The sequence below is a fragment of the Patella vulgata genome, chromosome 3, assembly GCF_932274485.2.
Source record: "Patella vulgata chromosome 3, xgPatVulg1.2, whole genome shotgun sequence".
NCBI lineage: Eukaryota > Metazoa > Mollusca > Gastropoda > Patellidae > Patella > Patella vulgata.
In genome coordinates, this window is record NC_065881.2 from 54,866,596 (window position 1) to 54,893,140 (window position 26,545).

A 26,545-nucleotide genomic window follows, 5' to 3' on the forward strand; every position below is an offset into this window, starting at 1 on the left:
CTTTGAGATGAAATTCAGACGAGACTTAATAACGTAACTTCCTGAATTATGGCCCCAGATTGTACGAAAAATCGCGTTTTTAGCTTGAGGTCCCTCTAGATGTCACAATTATTATCCGATTTAAAAAAAAAAGTTCAAATATATCACTGTTACACCGTAATTTTGGTTGCGTTCGAATTTCGTGAAAATCGGACCAAAACTGCCGGACAAAATGGTCGCCGCCGCCCATCGTATACAATTAGTGTAAACATCTGGTATATCAAAGTTGTGGACCCTCTAGAGGTCAGAATTTTAATCTGATTTTGATGAAACTTAAAATGCATGTTTATAACCCAAAGATCTTGGTTCCTTTCGATATTCGGGCATATCGGATAGTGACTTCATGAATTATTATGGCCCCTGATTGTTTGAAAAATCATGTTTTTAGCTTGTCCCTCTAGAGGTCACAATTATTATCCGATTTAAAAAAAAAAACTTTCGATATGTCACTGTTATACCCTAATGTTTATTGAATTCGAATTTTGTGAAAATCGGGCCAAAACTGCCGGACAAAATGGCCGCCCCTCGTACGCAAATAGTGTATAGCATCTGGTATATCAAGCTTGTGGACCCTCTAGAGGTCACAATTTTTATCCGATTTTGATGAGAGTTGAAATACATGTTTATAACCAAAGATCTTGGTTCCTTTCGATATTCGCGCGTATCGGATCGTAACTTCCTGAATTATGGTCCTTGAATGTACAAAAAATCACGTTTTTAGCTTGCCGTCCAAGTAGAGGTCAAAATTTTTATCCGAATTAAAAAAAACGTCAATATATCATCATTACACACTTGATTCCGTTTGATAATCGCGTATATCCGAACGTAACTTCCTGGATTATGGCTCCTGATTGTTCGAAAAATCGCATATTTAGCTTGCGGATTCTCTAGAGGCCACAATTTTTTTTCCGATTTTAAAAAACGTTTAAATATTTCACCATTCCACCATAATAAAGGTTGAATTCGAATTTCGGGGAAATCGAAATGAAACTGCCCGACAAAATGGTCGCTCTTTGTACACAAATTGTGTAAAAGTATGATATGCGAAGGTTGTGGACCCTCTAGAGGTCACATTTTTTATCCGATTCTGATAAAACTTAAAACATATCTTTATATCCCAAAGATCTCAGTCCCTTTTGATATTTGCGCATTTCAGACCATAACTTTCTGGATTATTGCCCCTGATTGTACAAAAAATCGTTTTTGTTTTTAGCTTGTTCTCTATCCATCTCTTGCAAAATGTGGGTATATCCTGCCTGGCAGCCGCTGGTTCTAGTAAGATTGGATGTTTCTAGTAAGATTGGATGTTTCTACTTTGTATGTATATATATCAAAATTGCCATACTTTTATTGGAAATAACCACCCGATAAACACTTTGTGGGAAAGTATCTTTAACTGAATAGAACTGTACGTTCACACTCCGTCACTGTGTAAAATAAACGGATATGCACATGCCGGGCAGTATGATAACCCACAAGATAATAATGTATGTGCTTTAATACATAAATTATTAGTTCGTCAACTATACTGACGTCCAAAAGAAAGTATACCAAATATTTTAGTTTTGAACCGAGATCCACGAAACTTAACAGAAACGTGAAAAACTAATGGCTCTTGTCTTATGTGTTATGATAAAATTCTCGCAATTGCGTCCAAACTCTCATTATGCGAAAATGCACGTGCAGGAAAAACAGTATAAAACCAACTGAAAACACGAGACATTGTCACAACATAAAAAAAGCACACATGAAAAATGCCACTCCTGACGGCAGTTCAGAGAGAGCGAGGCTTAGGAATGGCCCAACAAGGAGCGTCGCATGCCAAAGTCGAAAGAACCTTTGGCTACACCCGTGTATGTATCACCAGGCTGTTACAACGTCCACGGCAGACAGTAGACAGGCCGCGATGTGGGAGACGACCGCTCCACCCGAGGTATCCGCCTCAGAAACCGTTTCATCCCTGCAACAGCAACGGCAGCAACAGCGCTCGGACATCGTATCAGTCGACAGACACTATCACAACGACAACGGGAGCAGGGGATTACAGTACGACGTCCTTTCCGCGGGGTATTACTGACGCAACAACGCCAGCTAACAGGCTCCAGTGGACAAGACAAGTTCGACGTTGGCAAGCCTGAGACTGGATAAGAGCAGATTCTGCTTGTACAGAGCTGATAGCCGTCAGCGAGTAGGCTATATACAGACGTGCTGGGGAACGTTTATCTCCTAGAGTCCTAACTGTGTACGAGAAGTTTCAGCGTATGGCGGAGGTGGTGTTATGTGTGGGGAGAAATCTGTGGTGAACTGAAAAAAGGCTAGCCATAATTCGTGGAAACCACAATGCGCAGAGGTACAAGGATGAGATTCTGCGACCAGTAGTCTTTCAATTTATTCACCAACAGCCATGTGGTATTGTCTTTCAACATGACAACGCATGGCATCATACAGTCAGGCTGACACAGGATTGCCTGGACAACATGAATGTGCACGTTTGAAAGTGCGTGTTCGCCAGACATGAACCGAATTGAACATTGTGGGACCATCTCGATAGGCAGATTAGGAACAGACCCGTGACTCCAGCCAACCCACAACTTGAGCAGTGTCTGATTGATGCATGACAAGAGATTCCACGTGACGTCATTAGGCGACTGACGTTATCCATGCGCCGACGTATTCTTGCATGCGTCAATCACATCTATAGATCAGTGGCGCCAATGCTCAAGGAGGACATACTCGCTACTAAGGCAACCCTACATGATGACTCCGTGTAAATCTCATTGTGAATAACCTTTTTGCATTGTTATGTGCCATTTTGGGACCCCCGATGTGTTCATTTAATTTCTTTATGTTTGTTATTGATGAAATGTGTTTACGTTTAAATTATGCGGATATGATAAGCTACTCTCTAATGAAATATAAAAATTATTTGTTAAACTGCTTTTTTTTCTTTTTTTTTTCTTTTTTAAGCGGAAATTGCAAATTTTCTAAGAAAGTCAAAACGTAATTATATCTATGTCTTTTGCTCAATATACGATCATAGGTGTCGTTCTCACACTTAAAACTCATTTACACAGGAAATAATAACACAATTACCTCCCTTGTTTTCTATTCTCCACGATGGAGTAGCTTTTTCAAACGTTTGAAAATGAAGGGGAACATGATATTTTTGCCAATTTCTCAGCTGGCAATAGTGAATTATAGGATTAATAGGATTATTCTTTAACAAGGTAGGACTGTTTATGGATACCATCTATATTCAGGCTTTATTTTAATAAATTTTAAAAATATAACTTAAAATTTTGCAATTTCCGCATTAATTAGGCTACTTATCAAAGTGGTGGTTTACTTTTGGACGACAGTTTATGTTAAACTATTTAGCATAATTAGACAATTGTTATATATTGAACTTGATTTCCATGAACTTTAAGATGGATTTAACAGGTTAGCAAAATAAATATACGCAAAATCAAAAATGATGCTTTTCATTTCATTTCACAGGAAGATATTCTTATTTCAAACTTCCAACTTCTCAATAAAATAACAACTTCTGGGCGCCGTGCTCAAATAGTTTTCTTACATTATTGTCTACAATAAACACTGGTGTCTGTTCTTCTCTTTTTTACAACACAAGTCACAGCAAAGTACAATAACAAAAAATGACGCCATCACCAGAATTCCCAGAACTCCTATTGTTATAGCTGAAGGTCGATTATCGTCTACACTTATAAATTTTCGTTTGTATGATGACAGATTGTGAACATCTAGTAGTTCACCAGCATAAAATAATGCTCCCTGATCTTTAATAAATAGAAACAAAATTTAATAACTTCCAAAATTACAGGCAAGTAGAATTGTTATCTTAAGTTTTTGGTTCGAGTCCTCGAGAACATAAAGAAAGTTACATTGTCTGTTTACAACTAGCTTCGCTTTAGAATTCTCAAAGTGGATAGAACTATTTACTATTGTAACATGCTTAAGGGTGAATCTTGCGTTTTGGTTGGTCAATTAGACACTGTCGATTGGACAATAACACGTACCCCTCTGTTTTAGTAATTTCTTTTAAAATGCTAAAATAGCATGTTACAATGTCGATAAATACTTCCTGTTTCGCATTTAGAGGGGTGTTATTGTGCAATAGGCATGTCCTGAGATAATAGAGACTTTTGGAAAAGGAATTTTTCCCATCCGTATCGTCACGTGATACGTTGCGTCGATGTAGTTTTAGAGTTTTGGCAGATTTTCGCGCCGCGTACGTATAAGTAGCTGAGCTGAGCTTAGTTCTATTACAGCATGATGGCAGTTATCTACCAGGATCACCATCAATGTTTGGTTTCACTAATCTATCATTTCAGAAAGTTTAAATACCCCTGTACCATTTAGCGCGTAGATCAAACAGCATGCAGACAGATGAAAAGTCCCAGAAAAACTCATCCAGAATAATGATTAAATTCCAGTCTTTAACATGGTTAAAATCACATCAAATATACACTTTCGTGTTCTAGGATACACATAGATTCATAAAAACGTCATGGCACAACATTCCAGGGTCTAAAAGTAGCAAACAGGACGGTAAAAAGACGACGATGTTATACGGACCTTTTCCGTATGAAAGCTGTTCGATACGTGCTGCCGTATCAGTGTGTCGTAAGCACGTATGAAAAATACACACACATGGATGACGTCACACGCAAAGTCGATACGGAACAGGAATTTACGCTTGCCAAAAGGCTCTATTGCGACGCTAACACGTCTTGGGTCCTAATAATCTCATGGCATGTCTATTGCACAATAACACCCCACTAAATGCGAAACAGAAAATGTTTATCTCCTAAAGGCCACCTGCAGATCCATTAAGGTCACAAGGTGTAAAGAGGGCTAGCGCTAACCCTAACCCCAGATCTAGCCCTAACCCACAATCATCGGCAACAATCACATGCCCTAACCTTGTTTACATCTTGTGACCTTGAGGAAATATGTAGGTGACCTTGGTAAATAGACCTAATATTCTCTGTTATTGGGAGTGTATAGGTGACTGGGGTGGAGATTTGATTAATATGTGTATTCAATTACAAGAGTCAGTCCAACATAAAGTTCACACTTTCAACCAGAGCATAATGGTTTGATATTAAAGGTGTGGGCTGAGGAATCCGCAGATACATGTATTATGTTTTGGAAGTGTATGGGATTGAGCATGCTTTAACAATTTTTTTCCTTTGTTGGGCAGAGTATTTTTTAAGAGAATATGGTGTGAGGCTGGGGACAGGCAGATGCCTCAATGCAGCCACAGCTTAAATACTGACCTATTGACGTTTCTTGTGTCATGCTGTACGTTGAATCTAACATACTTGTTGCTAAGGATGTCAATCGAGAAATATACTTTGGGACTTCAGTTGGTATAATGAAATTAGTTGAGACAATTGTAGACACTTCTACTGCAAACACTGAATTTGAAGGTGGTACATTTGACTGTAGGCATACGGTTGATAGCACACGTATAGTTGACATAACTGGAAATGATGGTAGTGTAGATGACATCCCTGGATATGGCTGCAGTATAGTTGACGTGTCTGGGCATGGCAGCGTTAGCGTTGACATCACTGGACATAAAGGTAGTATAGTTGACGTCACTTCGCACGAAGGTTCTTTTGTTGACGGCTCTGTACTTCTTAACATTGATGTTGTGGACGTCCCTCTGTATGCTGCAGGAGTTGGCGGTGGTACGCATGCAGTCAACGGACATGGTGGTATTGCGGTTGATGTTACGGGATATGACGGTTGTATAGTGGACGATGTGTCATCTGCCAAATCAGATCCTTGTGTTTTTGTACACTTGTTTACAGCATTATCAGTATTGATATTATTTGTTATGTCTATTGAAATGTGTTCTACTGAAATATAAGATAATCCGCTTATTACTACATAGATCAGAATACATATTTCATATAGTTATGTCCCAGTGTGGTATCACAGACCGCGGGCACCTTACCATTAGGTCATTGTGAGACTAATATACTTTAATAATTGGTTATGTGTGTAATTTTCCCACTGCCTGTTTCAATCAATCTTAAATGTGTATGGAAGAAGCCGTACCTCTGAGATTTAGATCAAAATAAAGTGTTTAATTTAGCTGATCTGGGACAAGATCTATCTCATATTGCTAATCTATATGTAGTCAACAATTTTGTCAACGTTCCTATTTCTTTGCATCTGAGGCATGATTGTAACCAGAAAACAAGTGAATAGGCTACGTTAGACAGGACACAAAAATGAATGTAGATTTTTTTAAAAAAAACAACATGCGTGCATATTCCTGAAGCAATGACCCGAGAAATCCCTATCTGGCCATTGCTGGGTTGGCTTCGGATACTTGAACTTTTGGGGGAGTGTCTATTCTTCCCGTTCAATCAAATCGGTCCCAAGTACAGAAACATGACAGCCCTTCGTTTAATCTGGGGTCTTCCCTAAAACTTTGGACAGTGATATAAGGTATAAAACACGGGGAAAGTTTTGTTCGTCTCCAAACAGTATTGTATCCGTTTAGATAGCCTCGTTTGTAACGCAATTAGTTTCTCTGCAATATTCTGCTATGCACTTGTTAATTGGGTATAATAAAATCATGACGTAACGTTATTTATACATTTGGTCCAATTTGGAGCTCTGTTTAAAGCGTAATGATATTGTTACGCAGTTAGCTAATGGTTGTTAATCGTACTATTGACCAGTCATAATTTGGAACAGAAATTTGCTTCCTTTACAGCAGTATTAAGTGGGATTAGCTCTAATCAAACGAAACACTGCGAGGAGTAGGCCCTATGCATGTGTGTGACAACAGTGTCTTTTATTCTGAACCAGATTTACACTGGTGTTACACTAGTCTATAGTCTATATACTGGTGTAATCTCTAGTGTTAAAGGACAATATTGGTGTCAGCCATTATTACATATGTAATAGAACTGGTTAAACACGTTCCAAATATAATTTTAACACAGAGATCATTGCTATGCACGGACATTTTCTATTTTTCTTTTATCTAGTGACAGTCAATTAATTATTTGAATTGTCAGATATCCTCCTACAGTCTCATATAACAACTTTTGGTCTTCAAGGAATTATTAGTGAGCAGAAATTCGCCTGTGTATCTGTTATCACTCGTCACTTTAGTCGGTTATATAGAAGGATAACTCGTGTTTTACTTTTGCGTTCGTCACTTCCCTTTCTTGAAATCTTTATAAAGCATCTATCGTAGCAATGATCTCTGTTTTAAAATTATATTTGAAACTTGTTTAACCAGTTCTATCACATATGTGATAATGACCGACAGCGGTATTGTCCTTTAACTATAGACGCTCAACGATTATAAATATGTTTCACTCCAGTGACTGGTGTCCGACAATGAGCCTACGACATCTTAATGGCATTTCTTAAACATACATTATGCGAGAGTTAAATCTGCCTATTGCCGGCCTTTCTTTAGGCCTGAAATGTTATCTAAATTATTAATTAGACGTTAAAGATACATTATTGGAGATTAGATAAAGAGCTGGCAGTTCTCACTATAATAGTTAAAAACTAGATAATGTAAAGGCAATTTGCTAAAAATTTCAGCCCAGTTGATCCACTCTGAACCGAGATTTTAGCGATTGAATTTTGGGTCTAGCCTCGATCATCATTACCAAAGTCGGTACGATAAAAAGCATAGTCTCGATTATCCATTTCATGATTAAATTATGAATGGAAGTCTAACAGGAAATCGGGACCTAATCCAATAAACATTGCTGGCTAGCGATGACATCGAGACTTGGGTATGGTCTTGATAAGTTAATTAATGTCTAATTAATAATTTAGATAACATTTCATGCCTAAAGAAAGACCTGCAATAGGCAGATTTAGCTCTTGCATAATGTATGTTTAATTAACTTATCCAGACCATAATCAACTCTCGATTTCGCTATAAATTAGTGGATTGGAATACATTTTTTGAAAAATAATTAAACGTAAAAATGGATAATTGAGACTTTGTTTTTTTATTGTACCGACTTTAGTAATGATGATCGAGGCTAGTCTAAAATTCAAAAGGTAATATCTTGGTTCAGACAGGTCAACTCTTTATCTAATCTCCCATAATGTCCCTTTAATTAAGCGGTGTCGATGTAAGAGAAAAGGTGGATGCGGTTCGGGAAGATGGGTCTTAAAAAATAAAAAGAAGTCTAACCACTGAAGCAGTTTTTCATATACACTACAGTGTTTGGGGCCTGTCTAGTTATTGAACTATCTGCACCTAATGGTATAACATCACTAGTGTATATGGAACAGTTGTTGTTTTCAAAAGCTACAGCAGTACATTCAGCATCACCAGTATCGTACCACAGACATAAATGGAAACAGTTTTCTAAAGACAGCACAAGTTGCAGTGCAGCTGCAGAATGGTTCTGTACCTGACTGTTTTCATATTTATCAAAGCTGCATGAACCTGAAAAATATAAGAATAGTGTTTATGTTTTAGAACAGGAAGATTGGCTGGGTTATAAAGGTACATCAAATGAAATGTTACCCATCGAAATTGTACCACGCAATTCAAGGTTCAGAATAAATCCATCCTAGAAAAAATGAGAAGAAAAATTAATTGGTCAATCGCAGTAATAATGTAACAACGACACAGAGAGGGAGAACAATTGGGCTTAACGTCCACTCGACACAAACTAGGTCATTTTGGAACTAACATACGGTTCAATTTTATTTCAACAATTCGCTTGCGGGTAGGGGTGTTTAGAAGTGGGAGGACCTGGAGAAAACCAACGAAGTTTGACAGGCAACCCTCCTTGTCACGAACAAGCGGGAAATAGAAACCATGCCAGTTGACTCTATGCCAGACCTTCTGATTCAACACGCACGCGTTAACAATTTGCCCCCCCCCCCAAATAACGATACAAGTTTGAGCAGCACGGATTTTGACCGAACCGTCCCCCTTCCCCCTCCATCAGATCAAGTAAGCGCCCCCGTGAGATAAAGTCCTTTCAGGCCCAGTCCCAAAAGATTAAAAACTCAGTTACATCAAAAGTATTTTCGCGCTCAATTCTATTATGTCATCATTATTCGTCGACTCCTCTGTCTTATACTATTTCATCGCTATCATATTAAAGGCAGCCTCAAGATTCTGTCCCATTTCTCATCCTCTCGTTCACGAGAATTTGCTCCCATTTGCCATGTCATTGACTAAAATTTTCAGGCCCAGTCTCAAACAATTAAAAGCCCAGTAACATATTATGAGGTTTTTCTGTCGAGGGTTTTTTCTGAAGTCTTTCTTCCCAAGCATAACCGAAGTCGAGGACTTTATCTTGCTTATAAACAGCATAACGGCAAGTTATTCCGGACATAGAATATATCCCAAAGATCAAAGAGATTTGCCGTTGCAGGTTTATAAACTTAGATACAAACCTTTTTGTGTTTCGCAAACTATCTGGAATGTTCTGTTGCACTCTTTATCGGCAAGGCCAAAGCAGTCGAGACGAAGACAATTCTGATCTTCCCTTGGATTGTTTTGATTTTTCCATGGTGGATACAAATTGACCTTAGACCCATCTGTCCACGTCCAGTCTCCGCCTCCAGGTGTAACATCATATACACCCGTCCACATGTTTGGACCCCTTTAAAAGATTGTTATAAATCAATAAGTTCCACATTTTCAAATCACTATCGCATAATAATATACTGCTTTTCAACCCGCTGATTTATGTAGTCTAATTGATGTTATAGTCTACGATATGCATAGCCCCTCAACTCTTTCTCATATGGTTAACACAACTTTATTTTCATTATGCGACTTTATGAAATAAGCCATCTCTTTGCGATTGAGCAAATCACACAAGAATATTGTCCATATGGTTCCTTCGTAATAAAATACAAAACCTAAGTAAAACGAAATGAATCGAAAATAATGATGCGCTATACGACCAAAACAAGGAAATGTGTGCCCTATATATTAAAGATGCATTATGTAAGAGCTATATCTGCCTATTACAGATCTTTATTTTAGCTTCAAATGTTATATATACTAAGCAGCAAAAGAAACGTCAGGTTGGTATGTTACTCTAAATAAAACTTGCCAAATGTTTTTATTGTATATTTGTAACCACAACTCCAACTTTACCTGAGCAGTAAGGCTCCGAGTCCTTCCCAAACACAGAATTGAACCCAGGAAATGTTCTCAAAAACGCAACCTGACTTCTGAGATGGCAATGTGTTCTTCATGATTTTCATGTAACTTATGCTGCAGGTGCTGTTCACCGGGACCAGTCCTATAAAATGCACCCCCATACCTGGTTGAATCATTCATACTACAACGTCAGCAGCATGCAACGACTCACGACAGCTGAGAGGAACCAAGCGCTTGGAAGATTCGGCGCTGGCCACATCGCCCAGCGCCCAAGCCGTTGCCAATCACTTCCAGGTCAATGTTCGGACCATCTACAGACTTCAGCAACGCTTTCGGGCCACCATCACCACGGATGATCGAGCCCGAACTGGTAGATCAAGGGTCACCCCTCGCCATCGACATGAACATCTACAGTTTGCCCAACAACACCAGAACTGGCGACACAGGCAATGGAGAATTGTTCTGTTCACAGATGAGAGTCGGTATTGCGTATCAACTGCAGATGGCAGGGTCAGAATATGGCGTCGACGTGGCTAGCGTCAATGTGTCATGGAACAAGACTCATGGGGAGGTCCAAGCATGGCAACGCCCGTTCCCACAGCGCCAGAGTTACTCGGGATTTTTTACAGCAGAACGGTGTCAACATTATGCACTGGCCAGCCCTTAGTCCGGACTTAAACCCAATTGAACATCTTTGGGATGAAATTCATAGGAGACTTAATAACGTCATACCGAGACCAAACACAGCCGATGGATTGCGCCAGGATTTTCTGAGAGTGTAGTTCCAGGTCCACTCGGCGTACAGACTCTAAAACTTCTAGTAATGTCTTGGAATTGTGATGAATTAATCACTAATATGTGTCAACATACTGTTTACAAAAAATTGCTTTGATCCATTTAGTAAGTCGTTTTCTAGAATGATTTGATTAAAGTGCCTCTCTGATTTTGAAATCTTACTGACGTTTTTTTGGTTTTTTTGGGGTTTTTTGAGGGTGTTGGGGGGGGGGGGTTGTTGTTTAATATACTATTTATAAACTATTATTTAGACATTAAAAAACAACTCTGTAGACCATCGGATGATCGAGTTTAAATGGGTTTTAACACCACGCGAGATTTGACAATAAAAATGGATAATGGAGACTTAGTCTCGATTGTCAAGTACCGTTGCTATAATAATAAACAATCTATATGCGTTTCATCTTCAGACACTCATAACTTCGCTCAGTATACACTACTTTGAATGAAATAATCCAATATATTCATTTTTCGTCAATCTAATTAAAATATAGATCTATATTTCGTTTCGTTTTTTATACTTTCGATGGCCTACACTACGTGTAGATCTAACAAGTTATAGAGGGAGTTCACGTTCTATGACGTCAGGTACCAAGCAAGCGACATTTGACCCGATTACGTCAGTCATTCGATTAACCAAAAAGCGACAGCCATGTATTTTTAATCTACTTTTGCTTTGTTTTGATTTCTATTGCCGCTAATGTCTACCCACAGTTCCGCGCCAAAAAGGTCAAGCGCTCGATTGGACAGACCATTTGATTGGCTGACCCCTCATTTCAAGCAGAACACGAGTTAAATAACAACGCTTCCAGATCCAAGTGTAGTAAAGACAAATAAAATCGAAATTTTAAACTATAAAAACGAAACGAAATTGGGTCTGTGTTTTAATCAGATTGATTTTTCGTCATCGATTTTTGAAATATTATAACGGTCAGCTCTTTATCTAAATATTGCATAATGCATCTTTAATGATGGATAACCTGATTGACATAGGGATGTATGGCATTACCACGGGATTGACTGATTTAAAACACGAAGAATTTTTCGCCTTCCATTTCATGGTCAAAAATGGTTAAAACTCAATTTTATGAAATAAGTTAGCAAACTGGCTGCATTTTTCACAATCTGCTTCCATGATAACACGGCAACATGTTTCCAATGGAGACCAAAGATAGAAAAATATATTCTGCAACCGATCAATTTTGATACCAAACTTGGCTATCATTATGATATCGACCGCTTTAAATTTCTGTTTCAAAAGCTTTTTATTGTTGATGTATTCCAACCACTATCTAAAGCTCGAAAAATTAGATTGACTTTGGATGTTTCTTTGGACTGTTAATGATACTAACTAACATATGGTTATAAATTTAAATATGTGTACTCTGTTATATTTTGGTTATAAAAGTGTACGGGTGATGTCGTGTTATCGGAAGTCAAATTCTGGAAATTTTCACAGAACCCCAAAACACCGGAAACCGTGTTTCGCAAATAAAACCTTAAAGTATGCACTGATACCCGCACTAAATACACCACTATTCGTGTACTTCTCAAATGTATTTTAACTCAATATTATATTTGTTTATTGATTGATCTGGCGTTTATGGAGTTAAGGTTTCGTCAATGCGATCATGTACTAAAGAATTAACCAAGGTTACATTTCAGGTAAAATATACACGGTTTTGTTACGTAAATTTGTGCCTTACCCTATATAGTTTAAACAATATTTTATTCATTTGAAAAGGATTGAACAACAGGCAAAGCCGATATAAGTTCTTTCCCTATATTTAGATTTCAATGGCGTCTGCCAAGCCGTTTAGCAGAAGGGGACACGGAGTGCCTCATCCCGGAGATACGCCCATAATGCCGAGATTGGTGGGCCACCCACGACGAAATCCACCATCAGAAAGACAACTGGAGATTGTAAGAAATTTTCCAGGTTAAATTCACGCTGGGGATGGGATTGATTCAAGGCCGCGCCAGGCGTGATAATCTTCAAAATTCAAACAAGTCGCACAGTCTAACCCGATTCGTTTTTCTCCTTAATTATTATAGGTACGCTAAAGTCGTATTCCTTCCTTCAATTTTTATAATGTTAATATCAAAATATCATAATTCGAAAATATGCAAGTTCGGTGCAAACCCTATTTTCCAAAATTTTCTCGGGTAGATCACCCTAGACCCTTCTCTGAAGGAAGACGCCCCCTTGCCCCCACCCCCAACATTTTTGGGCTAGCTACGGGCCTGGTTTTTAAAAAATATCATAAAGAACTTTGCCAAGAAATTATATTGTACGCATTATAGCGATAGGGCCTTTATTAGATTCAAAATTTTAAATTTTTAATGTCGTGCTATCGTCTAATGTTTAACTTCTATTCGTGTAATTTCTAAATTAAGGCAATGTATAATCCAATTTCTTTATTTGTTCAGTTCTATTTCATCTTATTTCTATTATTAAGACGAAAAATGTCTTCTTCTTTGCCGCTTTACATGTTTAGCATGAACATAAATTATACTTCTCAAAATCCCGCACTTATGTCTTCAAATAAATCAACAAATGTTGTAAAAGCTATTTGACATAGTATTTACAAACTATATCATGTTCGATATTGTTTCAATATGAGCACTCTGTCCAACCATTCTACCAGACAAAGAGCGGGTCGTTTATATCAACGTAATGGTTCTGACCAGGCGCGGGGTTCACGGTGGCCAAGAGGGTAAGACGCTGGCTCGCTAGCCTGGAGGTCGGGAGTTCGATCCCTGCATTGGCCGAGAAAGTTCATCCAGATTTTCCGGCGTGGTCCCCCCTTGTCAGTGATGCAGGACGGAGGGCCTGACAAGGACAGCTGTCTATAGTCGTTCGGATGAGACGAAAACCCGAGGCCCCGTGTACACATTGGCGTGTACGTAATAGATCCCTTGACAGTTGGAATTTGATATAAGAGTAGGCCGTAGTGCCGCTGTCCGGGCAAATTTCCCTCATAGCACACTGTATGGCGTATGCCCGTCTTCATTAGCCCAGTTCGGAGAAGAAAAGTAGGACGTTTAAACTCATTCCATTTTATTTCATTTCTGACCAGGCGCTCAATCGCCAAATTTATACCTACCAAACGGATACAGACCACCAAATATTCCTAGGGGGAAAGTTATGTAAAGCGTCAACGAAGAAGACATTTTTCCTCTTAATAATAGAAATAAGATGAAATAGAATTAAAATTTACGCTGAACATATAAAGAAATTGGAATATACATTGTCTTAATTTAGAAATTACATGAATAGAAGTTAGAATTTCGACTGTAGCACGACATTCACAAATTTAGAATTTTTAATCTAATATACCGCCATAACGCATGGCGTTCACAAGCTTTCTAAAGATTGAATGTAAACATTAAGTTGACGTATAAAAATTGAATCTAACATCTAACTTGCTGAACTTTCAAATGAAATGTTTTGTCTAATACCCTATAGGCTTTTGTCTATAGGAAAAGGGAAAGGGCCTCTTCTCTGATATATTTAAGGAATGTTTGAAGAGACATTATATATATAAGGAAAGATAACAGTAGACATTCGATTTTATTATGTTAACGCATTTAGTCAATATAAAAAAAAGACAATACATTTCGTTTTGCAACATAGTATTTATTCTGAAGAAGCAATAACATTGTTCTTTAATTTGAGCAAAAGGCCTGATTATTTTGCCATTCAAAATTAAAAATTTTAGTCGCACACATAATATTATTGTAAACACTCATTAAAAATGATTGGCTTTCGCCTTTTTATGTAAATATTTTTTTAAAGGTATGGTGGATGTCGGGTTCCAGACCAAATTAAAGCATTAAGGCATTAGGAACATTCTAAAAAAAAAGTTGAAAATTATGCATGATACCAAGGACCTACCATGGCCTTTAGCCCATGGATAATGCCTGTTATCTCATGACAATGTATTACTTAGTTTTGTCTTTTTCCAATGGACTAGTAACAAAATAAGATCATAGGTGAAATGTTCTATAATAACTGGCATCTCGCATGAAGACGAAACGAAACAAGATGATTCGGTCCGGGGCGTGGTGAAAATGAGAAGGTTACATAAAATGAAATGAAATGAAACGGGGTTTAACGTCCTACTGTTCTGCTCCTATACTGGGCTAATGAAGATGGGCATACGCCATACAGTGTGCAATGTGGGAAATTTTGTCCGACCAGCGGCGCTACGGTCTACTCGATTTCCAACTGTCAACTGGTCAAGGGTTCTTTTATATGGAAGTATAACTTTGCCAATATTATTTAATTGGTCACGGTGCAAATTGCAATAATGTCAGTAGTTCAAAATACGTATTTTAGTTTTACAATTTGCAATTTCCATTGCTCAACAATACAAATGCCACTGTGTTAAAATACAGAATACACTTTTCAATAATACAAAATACAGTAGACTAGTTATTTTGCACATTACACTTCTGCATTCTGCATTTTGCATAATAGACAAATGCATAATAGAACCTTGCATAGTAGAACATATACCTTATATGGGATCTACGACGAACGTCATTTGCATACGGAAAAAAGTCCGGACTATGACGGAAATTAATGATTTATGCGGTAAAGCCATCAGGTCACCTGGATACGAAATGAAGTTAGCACACATATTCCTAGCGCCAATAAAAACCTAGATATAATTATCACGAAAATACTTTATATTAGAAAACGACATATTAATGCAAAGTATATATGTAAAAGACCCCACCCCCCTCCTCCCTCCCTCATGAAAAAAAAAATATTATTACCGTAAACATACTAAAATATCGCACACTAGGCTAACTGAGCACACAGAAAAGGGATACGCCCTCGCTGCATCAAATCGCACCGAAACCAGCTTTGGTGGCAAAATGTTTTTTTGTTTCATGGAATCAAGGGATGAATAATCTACCAGAATACAAATTTTCAGAAGCTTCCTAAGCTGGCTTTTAGAGAAATTTCACCGTAAACATACTAAAACCATGGGGGGATCGGGTAAGGATAGGCTCATGGCGCACGCAATAACTTATAAAATAGCTTGGTGGCTCCAAGATCTTTATTTCACCAAATCAACAGATGGATAAGATATGAACAGGCCAATTTTCATTTACTTTCTATGTTGGCGTATCGAGTTATACCACCGCAAAGTTCCCAGCACCTGGATTCGAGGCGGGGTTCGCGGGTGCAATAAACAAGGGGTACGTCCACACTGCACCAATAAGCACTCCAAACTGGCTTTGGTGGCAAAATGTTATGTATTTCACGGAGTCAAGGGATGAATTAACTACTAGAATACAAAAATCCAGATATATGTTGGCGTATCGAGATATACCACCGCAAAGTAACTAGCACCCGGATTCGAGACGGGGTTCGTGGGTTCAATAAATAAGGGGTACGTCCACGCTGCATCATTGTCTGCGATATCACCTCGGTGGAAGCGGACGTAAAATACAACTAACACTAACTAACTAACGCTGCATCAAAAAGCACCCAACCAGCTTTGGTGGCAAACTGTTTTGTATTTCACAGAGTCAAGGGTTGAATAAACTACCAGAATACAAAAATCCAGAAGCCTCGTATGCTGGCTTTTTGAGATATATTACCGTAAACATGCTAAAAATATGGGGGAGGCGTGTTAGGGCAGACTCACTGCGCACGCAATAACGTCTAAACTAGCTTTGGTGGCTCCAGGATCTTTATTTCACCCAATTGACAGGTGCATAAGGTATGAACATGCCAAATGTCCTTAACTTTCTATGTTGGCGTATCGAGTTATACCACCGAAAAGTTCCTAGCATCATTATTCGAGGCGAGGTTCGTGGGAACAATAAACAAGAGGTACGCCCGCGCTGCATCAAAAAGCCCCCAAACCAGCTTTAGTGGCAAAATGTTTTTTGTTTCACAAACTCAAGGGATGAATAAACTACTAGACTGCACAATTTCAGAAGCCTCCTACGTTGGCTTTTCGAGATATACTACCGTAAACGTACTAAATATGTGAGAGAATCGGGATAGGGTAGGCTCGCTGCGCACACAATAACTTCTAAATTAACTTTGGTGGCTCCAAGATCTTTATTTCACCAAATCGATAGATGCATAAGGTGTGAACATGCCAAATTTCATTAACTTTCTATGTTGGGGTATCGAAAAGTTCTCAGCACCGGATTCGAGGCGGGGTTCGTGGGTACAATAAACAAGGGGTACGCCCACGTTTCATCAAAAAGCACCCGAACCAGCTTTGGTGGCAACATGTTTTGTATTTCACAGAGTCAAGGGATGGATAAACTACGAGAATACAAAAATCCAGAAGCCTTCTATGCTGGCTTTTGACGATATATTACCGTAAACTTACTAAATATGCGCACCCAATAGCTTCTAAACTAGCTTTGGTGGCTCATCATCGTCATCATCATCATCATCATCATCATCACCTTTTGGCCAATCGGATTTTCTAAACAGGAATTCACGGCATTTATTAGATCTTTATTTCAGCAAATTTCTTTGGGGGGGGGAGGGAGGTCTATTACACATTATTATATACTTTGCATTAATATGTCTTAAAATGCTATTTTCTAATATAAAGGTAACAATTATTTTCCTGATAATTATATCGAGGTTTTTAATTGGCACTAGGAATATGTGTGCTAACTTCATTTCGAATCCGGGTGCTGGAATACGGGTGAGAGATTCCGCTCGGTTACTATAAGATTCTTTAAACTTACCCAAAAAAGGGGTTTTAGAGACCTATCAATTAAATAAGATATTCAATTTAATTTTTAACAAGAAATTGATTCACTTGAAATATCTGTTTTTTTTACCGATGAGAACAAATAAGAATAGTCGCGTTAAACCAGACTATTATCTTTCAGAATCCTCTAATCGTCGAACTGATTACATTATAGAGCCTGGACGTTGAAGACTAACAAAATCGAGTACTGCCCCCCCCCCCTTCTAATGACCTCGGTCTTATGGCTTTATCGCGTAAATCATTAATTTCCGTCATAGTCCGGATTTTTTTCCGTATTATGCATTTGTCTATTATGCAAAATGCAGAATGCAGAAGTGTAATGTGCAAAATAACTATTATACTGTATTTTGTATTATTGAAAAGTGTATTCTGTATTTTAACACCGTGACAGTGGTATTGTTGAGCAATGGAAATTGTAAATTGTAAAACTAAAATACGTATTTTGAACTACTGACATTTGCAGTTTGCACCGTGAACAATGAAATAATATTGGCAACGTTATACTTCCATACTTTTACGCGCACGTCAATGTGTACACGGGGCCTCGGCTGTTGTCCCATCCGAACGACTGTACTTGAGTGCAATACACTTGCGCCACTACCAGAGTGACTTCTGCGCCTCTTTTGCTATCATTTTTGCGCCAGAAATCAAAGTGTTTTTTTTTGTTTTTTTGTTTTTTTTGCAAAGCATATAAACTTCTTCATACTCAAAAACAATAATAAAAAAATAATAATACCACTATCATTTTTGAAGTAGATGAATTTTTAAGTCCAATGAGCTTTTTGATCGTTGTTGCGGAGGCGGAGGGGGGGGGGGGGCTCGGGGAAAATACTGTCATTATCGGCATATCAGAATAGGGCACAATATTGTTTTCAGAATGATCGTGATTTTTTCGTAACATATTATTGTATGTTCTAAGTGCTTATTTTTTTAACGAAACAATCATTCTCATTTCCCATATCTTTCGTTAAACAATTTGACTTTCCTATTTTAATTTTTATTACCCGAAAGGGGACATGCATGTCAAATGCAAGTTCAAGGTAAGGGTAATTATTGCGCAACAATGTCTCGGCCGCACTCAAGCCCAAACGACTATCACCAGGCCCCAGATTCTGTCACAAATATTTCCATATAGCAAAAGGAACAGCGGTTAAAATAGGTTGAAGCTAGTACAGAGTTTCCCCCAAAAAAATAATAGTAATTTAGGGCATAAGTACAGTGCATCCGGTCATATTGATATGGGGAATATAAAACCAAAATCAAAATAGGCCTATCTACGCTAGATAATGTTAAGGCTCGGTTTTAAAACAGGATTATCATTAAATTTTCGTGGACAACAAACTTGCGACGGGCTTATTACATAGCGACGAGTATAGATCGATGAAATTTCAATTGGCTATAATTTGTACATACTAAAAGGGAATTGCAACATCCTATAGACATCCCTCTTTCTGTCTTTCACAACAATTTAGTTTGCAAGGGTTTTCTATAGCGCCAAATAGCACATCGGCACTTTAATCCATTAATATTCATTGATTTAAGGCATACGTCGAGAATTTAGCTATAAGCCTATAGGACACAGCCAGAAGGGTTATTTGCAAATATTGACTTACGTTAGGCATAGATGTTTTTCTAACTTTAGTAATTGGTTATATTTATATTCGGTGTCCGGTTGCACCATTCGTCCATTCATATTGCAACATATTTGGTAAGCATCGTTCCATGTCCCAGATGAGCTGACTTTAATTAAAGCTGTATTTTTTGTGGGAAGCGCCAACGATGATTCTAGTTTTAAAAATACAAAGAAAACAGAATCATATAACAGATAAAAAAAAAATGCAAACTACAATGAGGCTGATGTCCCCCGCCACATTCCCAAAATAAATAGATAACACATATTAATCAATTGTACATAAATTGATTCAGTCAAGGGTTTTGAAGTACCTGGCAATGAAACTCTACAATAAATTTCATTAAGTTAGAATTAAAGTTATCTTATCCCAAAGCATCGACTTAAGCAGACAATTTTCGTGACTTACAGTAAGTAATGATAAATACATTCTGAAAAATGGACCCTCCCACAACGAAGCTAAGTTGACAGACATTGCGTTTAACAACAGCTTACTTATAGCTATAGGTATCCCCGACGAATACGAAGTTTTGAGAGGGAATTGAAGCAAATTTTTGATAGATTGGTTACTTTGAATATGTTTTTAGTCCAAATATATCATTAAATCACAAAGTTTGTACGCGGGAATGTATCTTTAAATACAGGAAACTACAATATCTGTGATAGTACTTTTCGAGTTATTAAAATATCCATGGTCTGAGTTTAATATCCCTTCTAACTCAGACCTAACGGCTTAAACGTGGCAAGAGCCACATACTTATAGATAGTTCTACATAAGGCTGGCGCTAGGATGATGTGTTCACCATAGCCTCTAAGCCGTGGAGGCTATATGGGTGTAATGTTCCCCTGAGCTCTGAATGATGGTCTGAGGGTAAATCAAACCAGCTCTCTCCTATAAAGAAAGTATATTGCGTCATCTATTAGGGCGGGACAATTACCATTTTTGGGTAAGTGTTTCGTATAGGCACCGTTTTACGTGAACGCTATTCTAGTTAATTGTACTAATCCGTGCACGAGATGACTGGACTATACTTCCAGCAATGGATACTGACATAACTGTCTGTGAGTTAGTCTAAGATAGTAGTAGAATAATGCAAGCTACTTCATTACCCTAGTTTTCGTCACACATCATGTAGGAAACGAATTTCTATATTAAACAGAACACCATATAGAACTAAAATAAACCCTATATTACAAACCAATTAAATTGCTTATCTATGGTTTGCCTTAGAGGAAAATGAGCATAATCGAACACTGTCAAGGCCTAGAAATCCTGGTTAGATCTATTTCATAAGGCCAACTTCAAGTTAGGTCAATGGTCACGAGATGTAAACAAGGCTAGCGCTAATCCAAACCCTAACCCTGGACCGAGCCCTAACTCTTACCCCTAAAAACCTTACACTTACCCTACCGTATGATTCGTAATTTTCTGCTAATAGACGTTAAATCATACGACGAACTTTTGGAAATGCATGTTACACCTCTAGATATGTACAGTGCTACTTAAGAATTAATGTTTAACTAATCAACATGATCATCATGTACATCAACATTATAACAAGACCCTGATGACTGATTTACAGCATCTTGCTTTCCAGCTTCTTTCAGCCGAGTATTTTTTTTAAAGTGGGACCTTAAACCTCATTTCTCTCTCTCAACCAACGTGGATATACACGCCCTATGACATCTATGACAGAAAGGCTGATATTGTTTATTGAGGGCACTCCTCCAGTCGTAACACATGAAAGGGAGAGTTTCGAGCTAAAAGGAATTATTCTATTATGTTTTAAATTTTGCCGTGGGTGAATTTTCTTTATGGTGTCTATAACAATAGCAATAAAGAAAGCAGCATATTATGTCTGTTAGCAAAAATAATAACCTTTACACAACACACACAAACCGAGTCTAAAACAAACACGTTAAAACATTTAATCAATTTGATGTGTAGGATGAAGGACAATCTATATAATTTTGCTTAAAATTTAAATAATTTTAGAAAATTGTCGTCATATCAAAATCATTCTTTATGGTGATATACCCGATTATTAATTTGGGTTATACAAAGTTCTAAGGGTTAAACACGTTTACTATGACGGCATATTAGATTCAAAATACTAACATGCTATAGTTTAATTTCGAACTTCTATTCATGTAATTTCGAATTTCTATTCATGTAATTTCGAACTTCTATTCATATAATTTCTAAATTAAAGGAGCTAAACCGCTAATATAATAATATGAATGTATATAAACTGATTTACATTCAATCCTTTCCGTTTTTACTCTAATTTCAAACCAGTCATGCTCGACTGGCAATCTCTAATGTCGGTTATTCCAGTCTACACAAATAGTATTTATTGCGCATGCTCTTGAGATAAGAATATGACGTAACCGTTTGACATGACTTGTGGAATATGTCTAGTCTCGTTCTTCGAGTCCCTTGTTACAAATGGCGCTGAAACGCTTACACAATTCGTGTACCAATGGTAAAATGTTTATTTTATCTTAAATATTGGATATCAAAATCCCATCTTTTCCCGGTAAGATCACAACAGCAATGTTGATTTAAACTAATTTTAGTTTTCAATGTCGAAGACTTTAAATGATATCGCGTTAGAGACTAAGCTATTTTTAGACAATGTATAATCCAACTTCTTTATTTGTTCAGTGTAAATTTTAATTCTGTTTCATCTTTTTTCCATTATTAAGACGAAAAATGTCTACTTCATTGTCGCTTTACATGTTAATCATGAACGTCGAACAAATTTAGAATTTTGATACTTTTTACCTAGCAACTTTGGAAGCATATTGCGGCCATTTCATAATCTCGAGTTCTCGCCGTGAGAAGTCAAGAGAGCGAGAAGTCGAGGGCGTGAGTGACAGCACGCGTGGAAACCGAGCGAGAAAGCGAGGATCTCGCCCCCGAGAAAACAAGACTATTTTGACCTCGACTTTTCGCTCCCCCGTCCCTCGACTTCTCGCTCCCTCGCCTTTAAAAATCCTCGTCTTCTCGCTCCCTTGCCTTTAAAAATCCTCGACTTCTCGGTCGCTCGCGTTTGATTTTTTTTCGACTTCTCACTCTCTCGCTTCGTCACAATCTCGGCTTATCGCTCCTCGCGTTCTCACCTCGGAAGTGCGCATAAACATGGATTCAAATAGATGGAAATGTTTGGGGTTCTAGAAAGTTTAATAGTTCTAACCAATTTTAATCTGTTCTTGCACAGATAGTATTGTATTCTATACTCGATTTTAAGTCTTCAGTCGAACCTTTCTTTGCTCTCTAACTACATCAAGGTTCATTGGGATTTTTCATGCGTGGTCCCTCCTTGTCAGTGGTGTAGGACGGAGTGGCTCAGTAAGTCGGATGTTCGCTCTCTAACATCATCAAAATTCATCGGGATTTTCCATGCGTGGTCCCCCCTTGTCAGTGGTGTAGGAAGGAATGCCTGGCAAAGGACAACGTATAGTCATTCGGATGGGATAGAAAAAAAACGAGGTCCCGTGGCTCAATGAGTAGGAAGTTTGCTCTCTTACTTGATTAAACTCATCAGGCTTTTTCTGGCTGGTTCACTCTTGTCAGTGGTGTAGGGCGGAGGACCAGGCAACGGACAACGTATAGTCGTTTGAATGGGATAAAAAAAAAAACCCGAGGTCCTGTGTCCGAAATCAAAATGAAATGGGAGCTACGGTGGCTCTGGGAGTAGGACGTTTGCCCGCTAACTTCATCAAAGTTCATTGGGATTTTTCTGGTTGGGTTCATTCTTGTCAATGGTGTAGGACAGAGGACCTAGCAAGAGACAACGTGTAGTCGTTCGGATGGGACAGAAAAAACTGAGGTCCCGTATCCGGATTCGAAATGAAGTGGGAGCTACGGTGGCCCAGTGAGTAGTACGTTTGCTCGCTAACTTCATCAAAGTTCATCGGGATTTTTCTGGCAGGGTTCACCCTTGTCAGTGGTGTAGGACGAAGGGCCCGGCAAGGGATAACGTATAGTCGTTCAAGTGGGATATAAAATGAAATGGGAGCTACGTTGACTCAATGAGTAGGACGTTTGCTCGGTAACTTCATTAAATTTCGTTGGGATTTATCAGGCGGGGCTCACTCTTGTCAGTGCTGTAAGACGAAGGGTTCAGCAAGGGATAACGTATAGTCGTTCAAATGGGATATAAAAAAAGCAGAGGTCCCGTGTCCGGATTCGAATTGAAGTGGGGGCTTGAAGTGAGTAGGACGTTTGCTCGCTAACTTCATCAAAGTTCATTGGGATTTTTCTGGTGGGTTTCAGCCATGTTAGGGGTATAGGACGGAGAGCCTTGCAGGGGACAACGTATAGTCGTTGGGATGGGACAAAAAACTGAGGTCCCGTGTACACATTGGCTTACAGGAATTGAACACACCATGTTATGGGTCAGCAGATTCACAGACTGTAGAAAACTTTCGTAGCAGGATTCATTTAAAACTGGTTAGCAGACAGAGTTCATACGTGTTAACGGGTATTTCCAGTCTTTTTCGGTCCCAGCTTAGCAGCAAAAGTAGTAACAGGCTCCATTCGTCAGAAAAGAAATCAAATTTTATGGACCGTTGAAGAAGACGGAAATGGGGGTGAGCTTGCAGGGTCCTGTTGTGATCGAGGGTATTTCTCCAAGTCCCACTTGGTGTTCCAAGGCGTCCAGAATAATGTCAATGTTACCTATTTTGAAGTCTAAAGCATAATCTGAGCCGTTGGCACGGCAAAACAGCAATATATTATGACGGGGGATTTGAGTCAAAAGTCAGTGCTATGTTGTTAGTGCTTTTACATCTACAATGTTGCAAATGTTGAATGTAATTTGTAAATTGGAGGACGTTAAATTTAACAAAATATTGTAATACTGACAATTACATCGTGTAAATTGACATCTACGTTTTGTCATTAAACATTTCACATTAGACATTTCACAATTTCCACAACACGCTTAACTCCATCTACCCAGATCTTTAAATACTGGAACTCTCACATCTCATATGACACGCGCACTATGTATTGTGCCGTTCAACATTTCACTTTTACATCGTAACACAGAACTCACGACATGCAATTAGCCAGTATGCAAATAAGTTCAGACGGTACCTATTTTTAATCACGTGACATCTCGCGTGAAGAAAACATAATTTTCAAGCAGGGAATTTCCCCCGGCATGAGACCTGCAACCGGGTGTTGATTTCATGATTTTTTTCTACATAAAGAAAGAAAAGTAAAATATCTCGGCTTTTTTTAATTTTTTTCTACATAAAGAAAGAAAAGTAAAATATCTCGGCTTCCACATATAACACAAGAGATTGTTCGTAGAATTCATAGACTTTCCTACGAAGACATGGACATAGAAAGTTGCCACAACAACCATCCTGCCCTTCATGAGAAGTATACATAATACAAAATATAAGAATGAACAATGGCTCATGGATGGGTATTATATAATTTATAAACAGGATAGCATTAGAATGCAAAAGATGACAGCAAAAAAAGGGGCAGTCATACAGCTTAGATCTCGCGTGGTTAAAAATAGGTACAGTGTGAACTAATTTGCATACTGGCTAATTTCATTACTTGTTCTGTGTTACGATACACAAGACATATGTCGAAGGGTACAATACATAGGGCGAGTGTCAAATGAGAAGATGTTAGAGTTCAGTGTTTAAAGTTCTGGGTAGATGGACTTCGGCTTGTTGTGAAATGTTTAATGACAAAAAGTAGATGTCATTTTACACGATGTAATTGTCAGTATTACAGGATTTTTATTTTTTTCTTTTGACTTAGTCCAATTTACACATTACATTCAACATTTGCAACATTGGACATGTAATAGCACTAACAACATAGCACTGACTTTGACTCAAATCCCCCGTCATAATATATAAGTTAAAACCCGCTGGTAGTACGGTACACACAAATTTACAAATTTACACGCTCACACACACAACCCTTCACACTTAGGAGTCGAAACAATTCAATAAAGTAAAACAAACTTTATTTTAACCTATAAATAAAATAATTTATTATAACTTTCCTCTCCCGTTTCTGAACGAAAAAGTTTAAACATTGGCAATTAAATAATACGAAATTTGTATCCGTACTACCAATTGTTGTGATCGAGGGTATTTCTCCAAGTCCCGCTTGGTGTTCCAAGAGTCCGCAATAATGTTAATGTTACCTATTTGAAGTCTAAAGCATAATCTGCGCCGTTGGCACGGCAAAACAGCCATATGTAGGTTAAATCCCGCTGGTAGTACGGGACTTCGTGGAAAGATGGAAGTAGTCCCGGTTATCCTGACGGACACCTGTATTGTACAAGGCAAAATCACAACAAACCCGACTAATCTTGTTGTTGTCATGCATGGTTTCTGAATTGTTGTTATTGCTTGTCTATATATAATTGCTCTACACATTTGTTACTGTACTTGCTTGAAAACGTTGAGAGAATACTCTTCGAAACGTCGCCCAAATAAATCAGTAATTGTTCTTCCATAAGTATGTGTTATAGTTTATTACCCGACTAATCGTATAACCGGATTAGATTTACTGATAGCACTGTTCATATTCTTTATTATATTTGATTTTAGTTGTTACACCGTTGTATATGAATAACATTGGTTACATGTTATATTGGTTATATTGGTTGATCTGAAATACAATAAAACATACAACTAACAAACTGACACACACATCTGACTTCCGAGAGAATTGGCCCTATCATTGAATATTGATACATAAGCTACATTAAAAATCAACTAGGCACTATAAGCGACTGTTGACTTCCACTTAGTTTAAATCAGATATTAATATGTAACAGGCATTGCCTGAGTAGAGTGAAGCTGATTATTGTCAAATATAAAACCTTCATAATTAATTTTCTCAAGTGATACAAAAAATGTTAAATAATTTAGTTTTTCAAAATTGATTTTTATTTAGATCTAAATGTTATACATTAATTTTGTTTTTAAAAAAAGAACAAAAAAGTGTGAGAATTATTTTCATTGACGTAAAAAATATGTGACGTCATTGATTAGACGCGTCATAGAAATAGTTCTACGAGGCGCGTAATCTCGCTTGGGCGAGATTTGGTGTCTATATTTCTTAGACCATAGAACTAGAATACTAACGTTAGTATTCTAGTTCTATGCTTAGAC

At 37.9% G+C, this 26,545-nt stretch overlaps 2 protein-coding genes across 2 annotated transcripts in view; both read right to left on the reverse strand.

The window, feature by feature from the left end:
• The window catches only part of LOC126815424 (uncharacterized), a 79,359-nt gene that overhangs the window by 34,984 nt on the left and 17,830 nt on the right, over positions 1 to 26,545 (reverse strand). The window lies entirely within an intron of this gene.
• On the reverse strand, positions 3,289 to 25,639 carry LOC126815423 (uncharacterized). The gene is made up of 6 exons (XM_050541054.1): positions 25,570 to 25,639; positions 19,365 to 19,536; positions 9,475 to 9,683; positions 8,252 to 8,509; positions 5,340 to 5,927; positions 3,289 to 3,836 (listed from the first exon to the last, which is right to left on the reverse strand). Exons 1-6 carry the CDS (start codon positions 25,619 to 25,621, stop codon positions 3,625 to 3,627), a joined length of 1,491 nt encoding a protein of 496 aa, XP_050397011.1. The 5' UTR covers positions 25,622 to 25,639; the 3' UTR covers positions 3,289 to 3,624.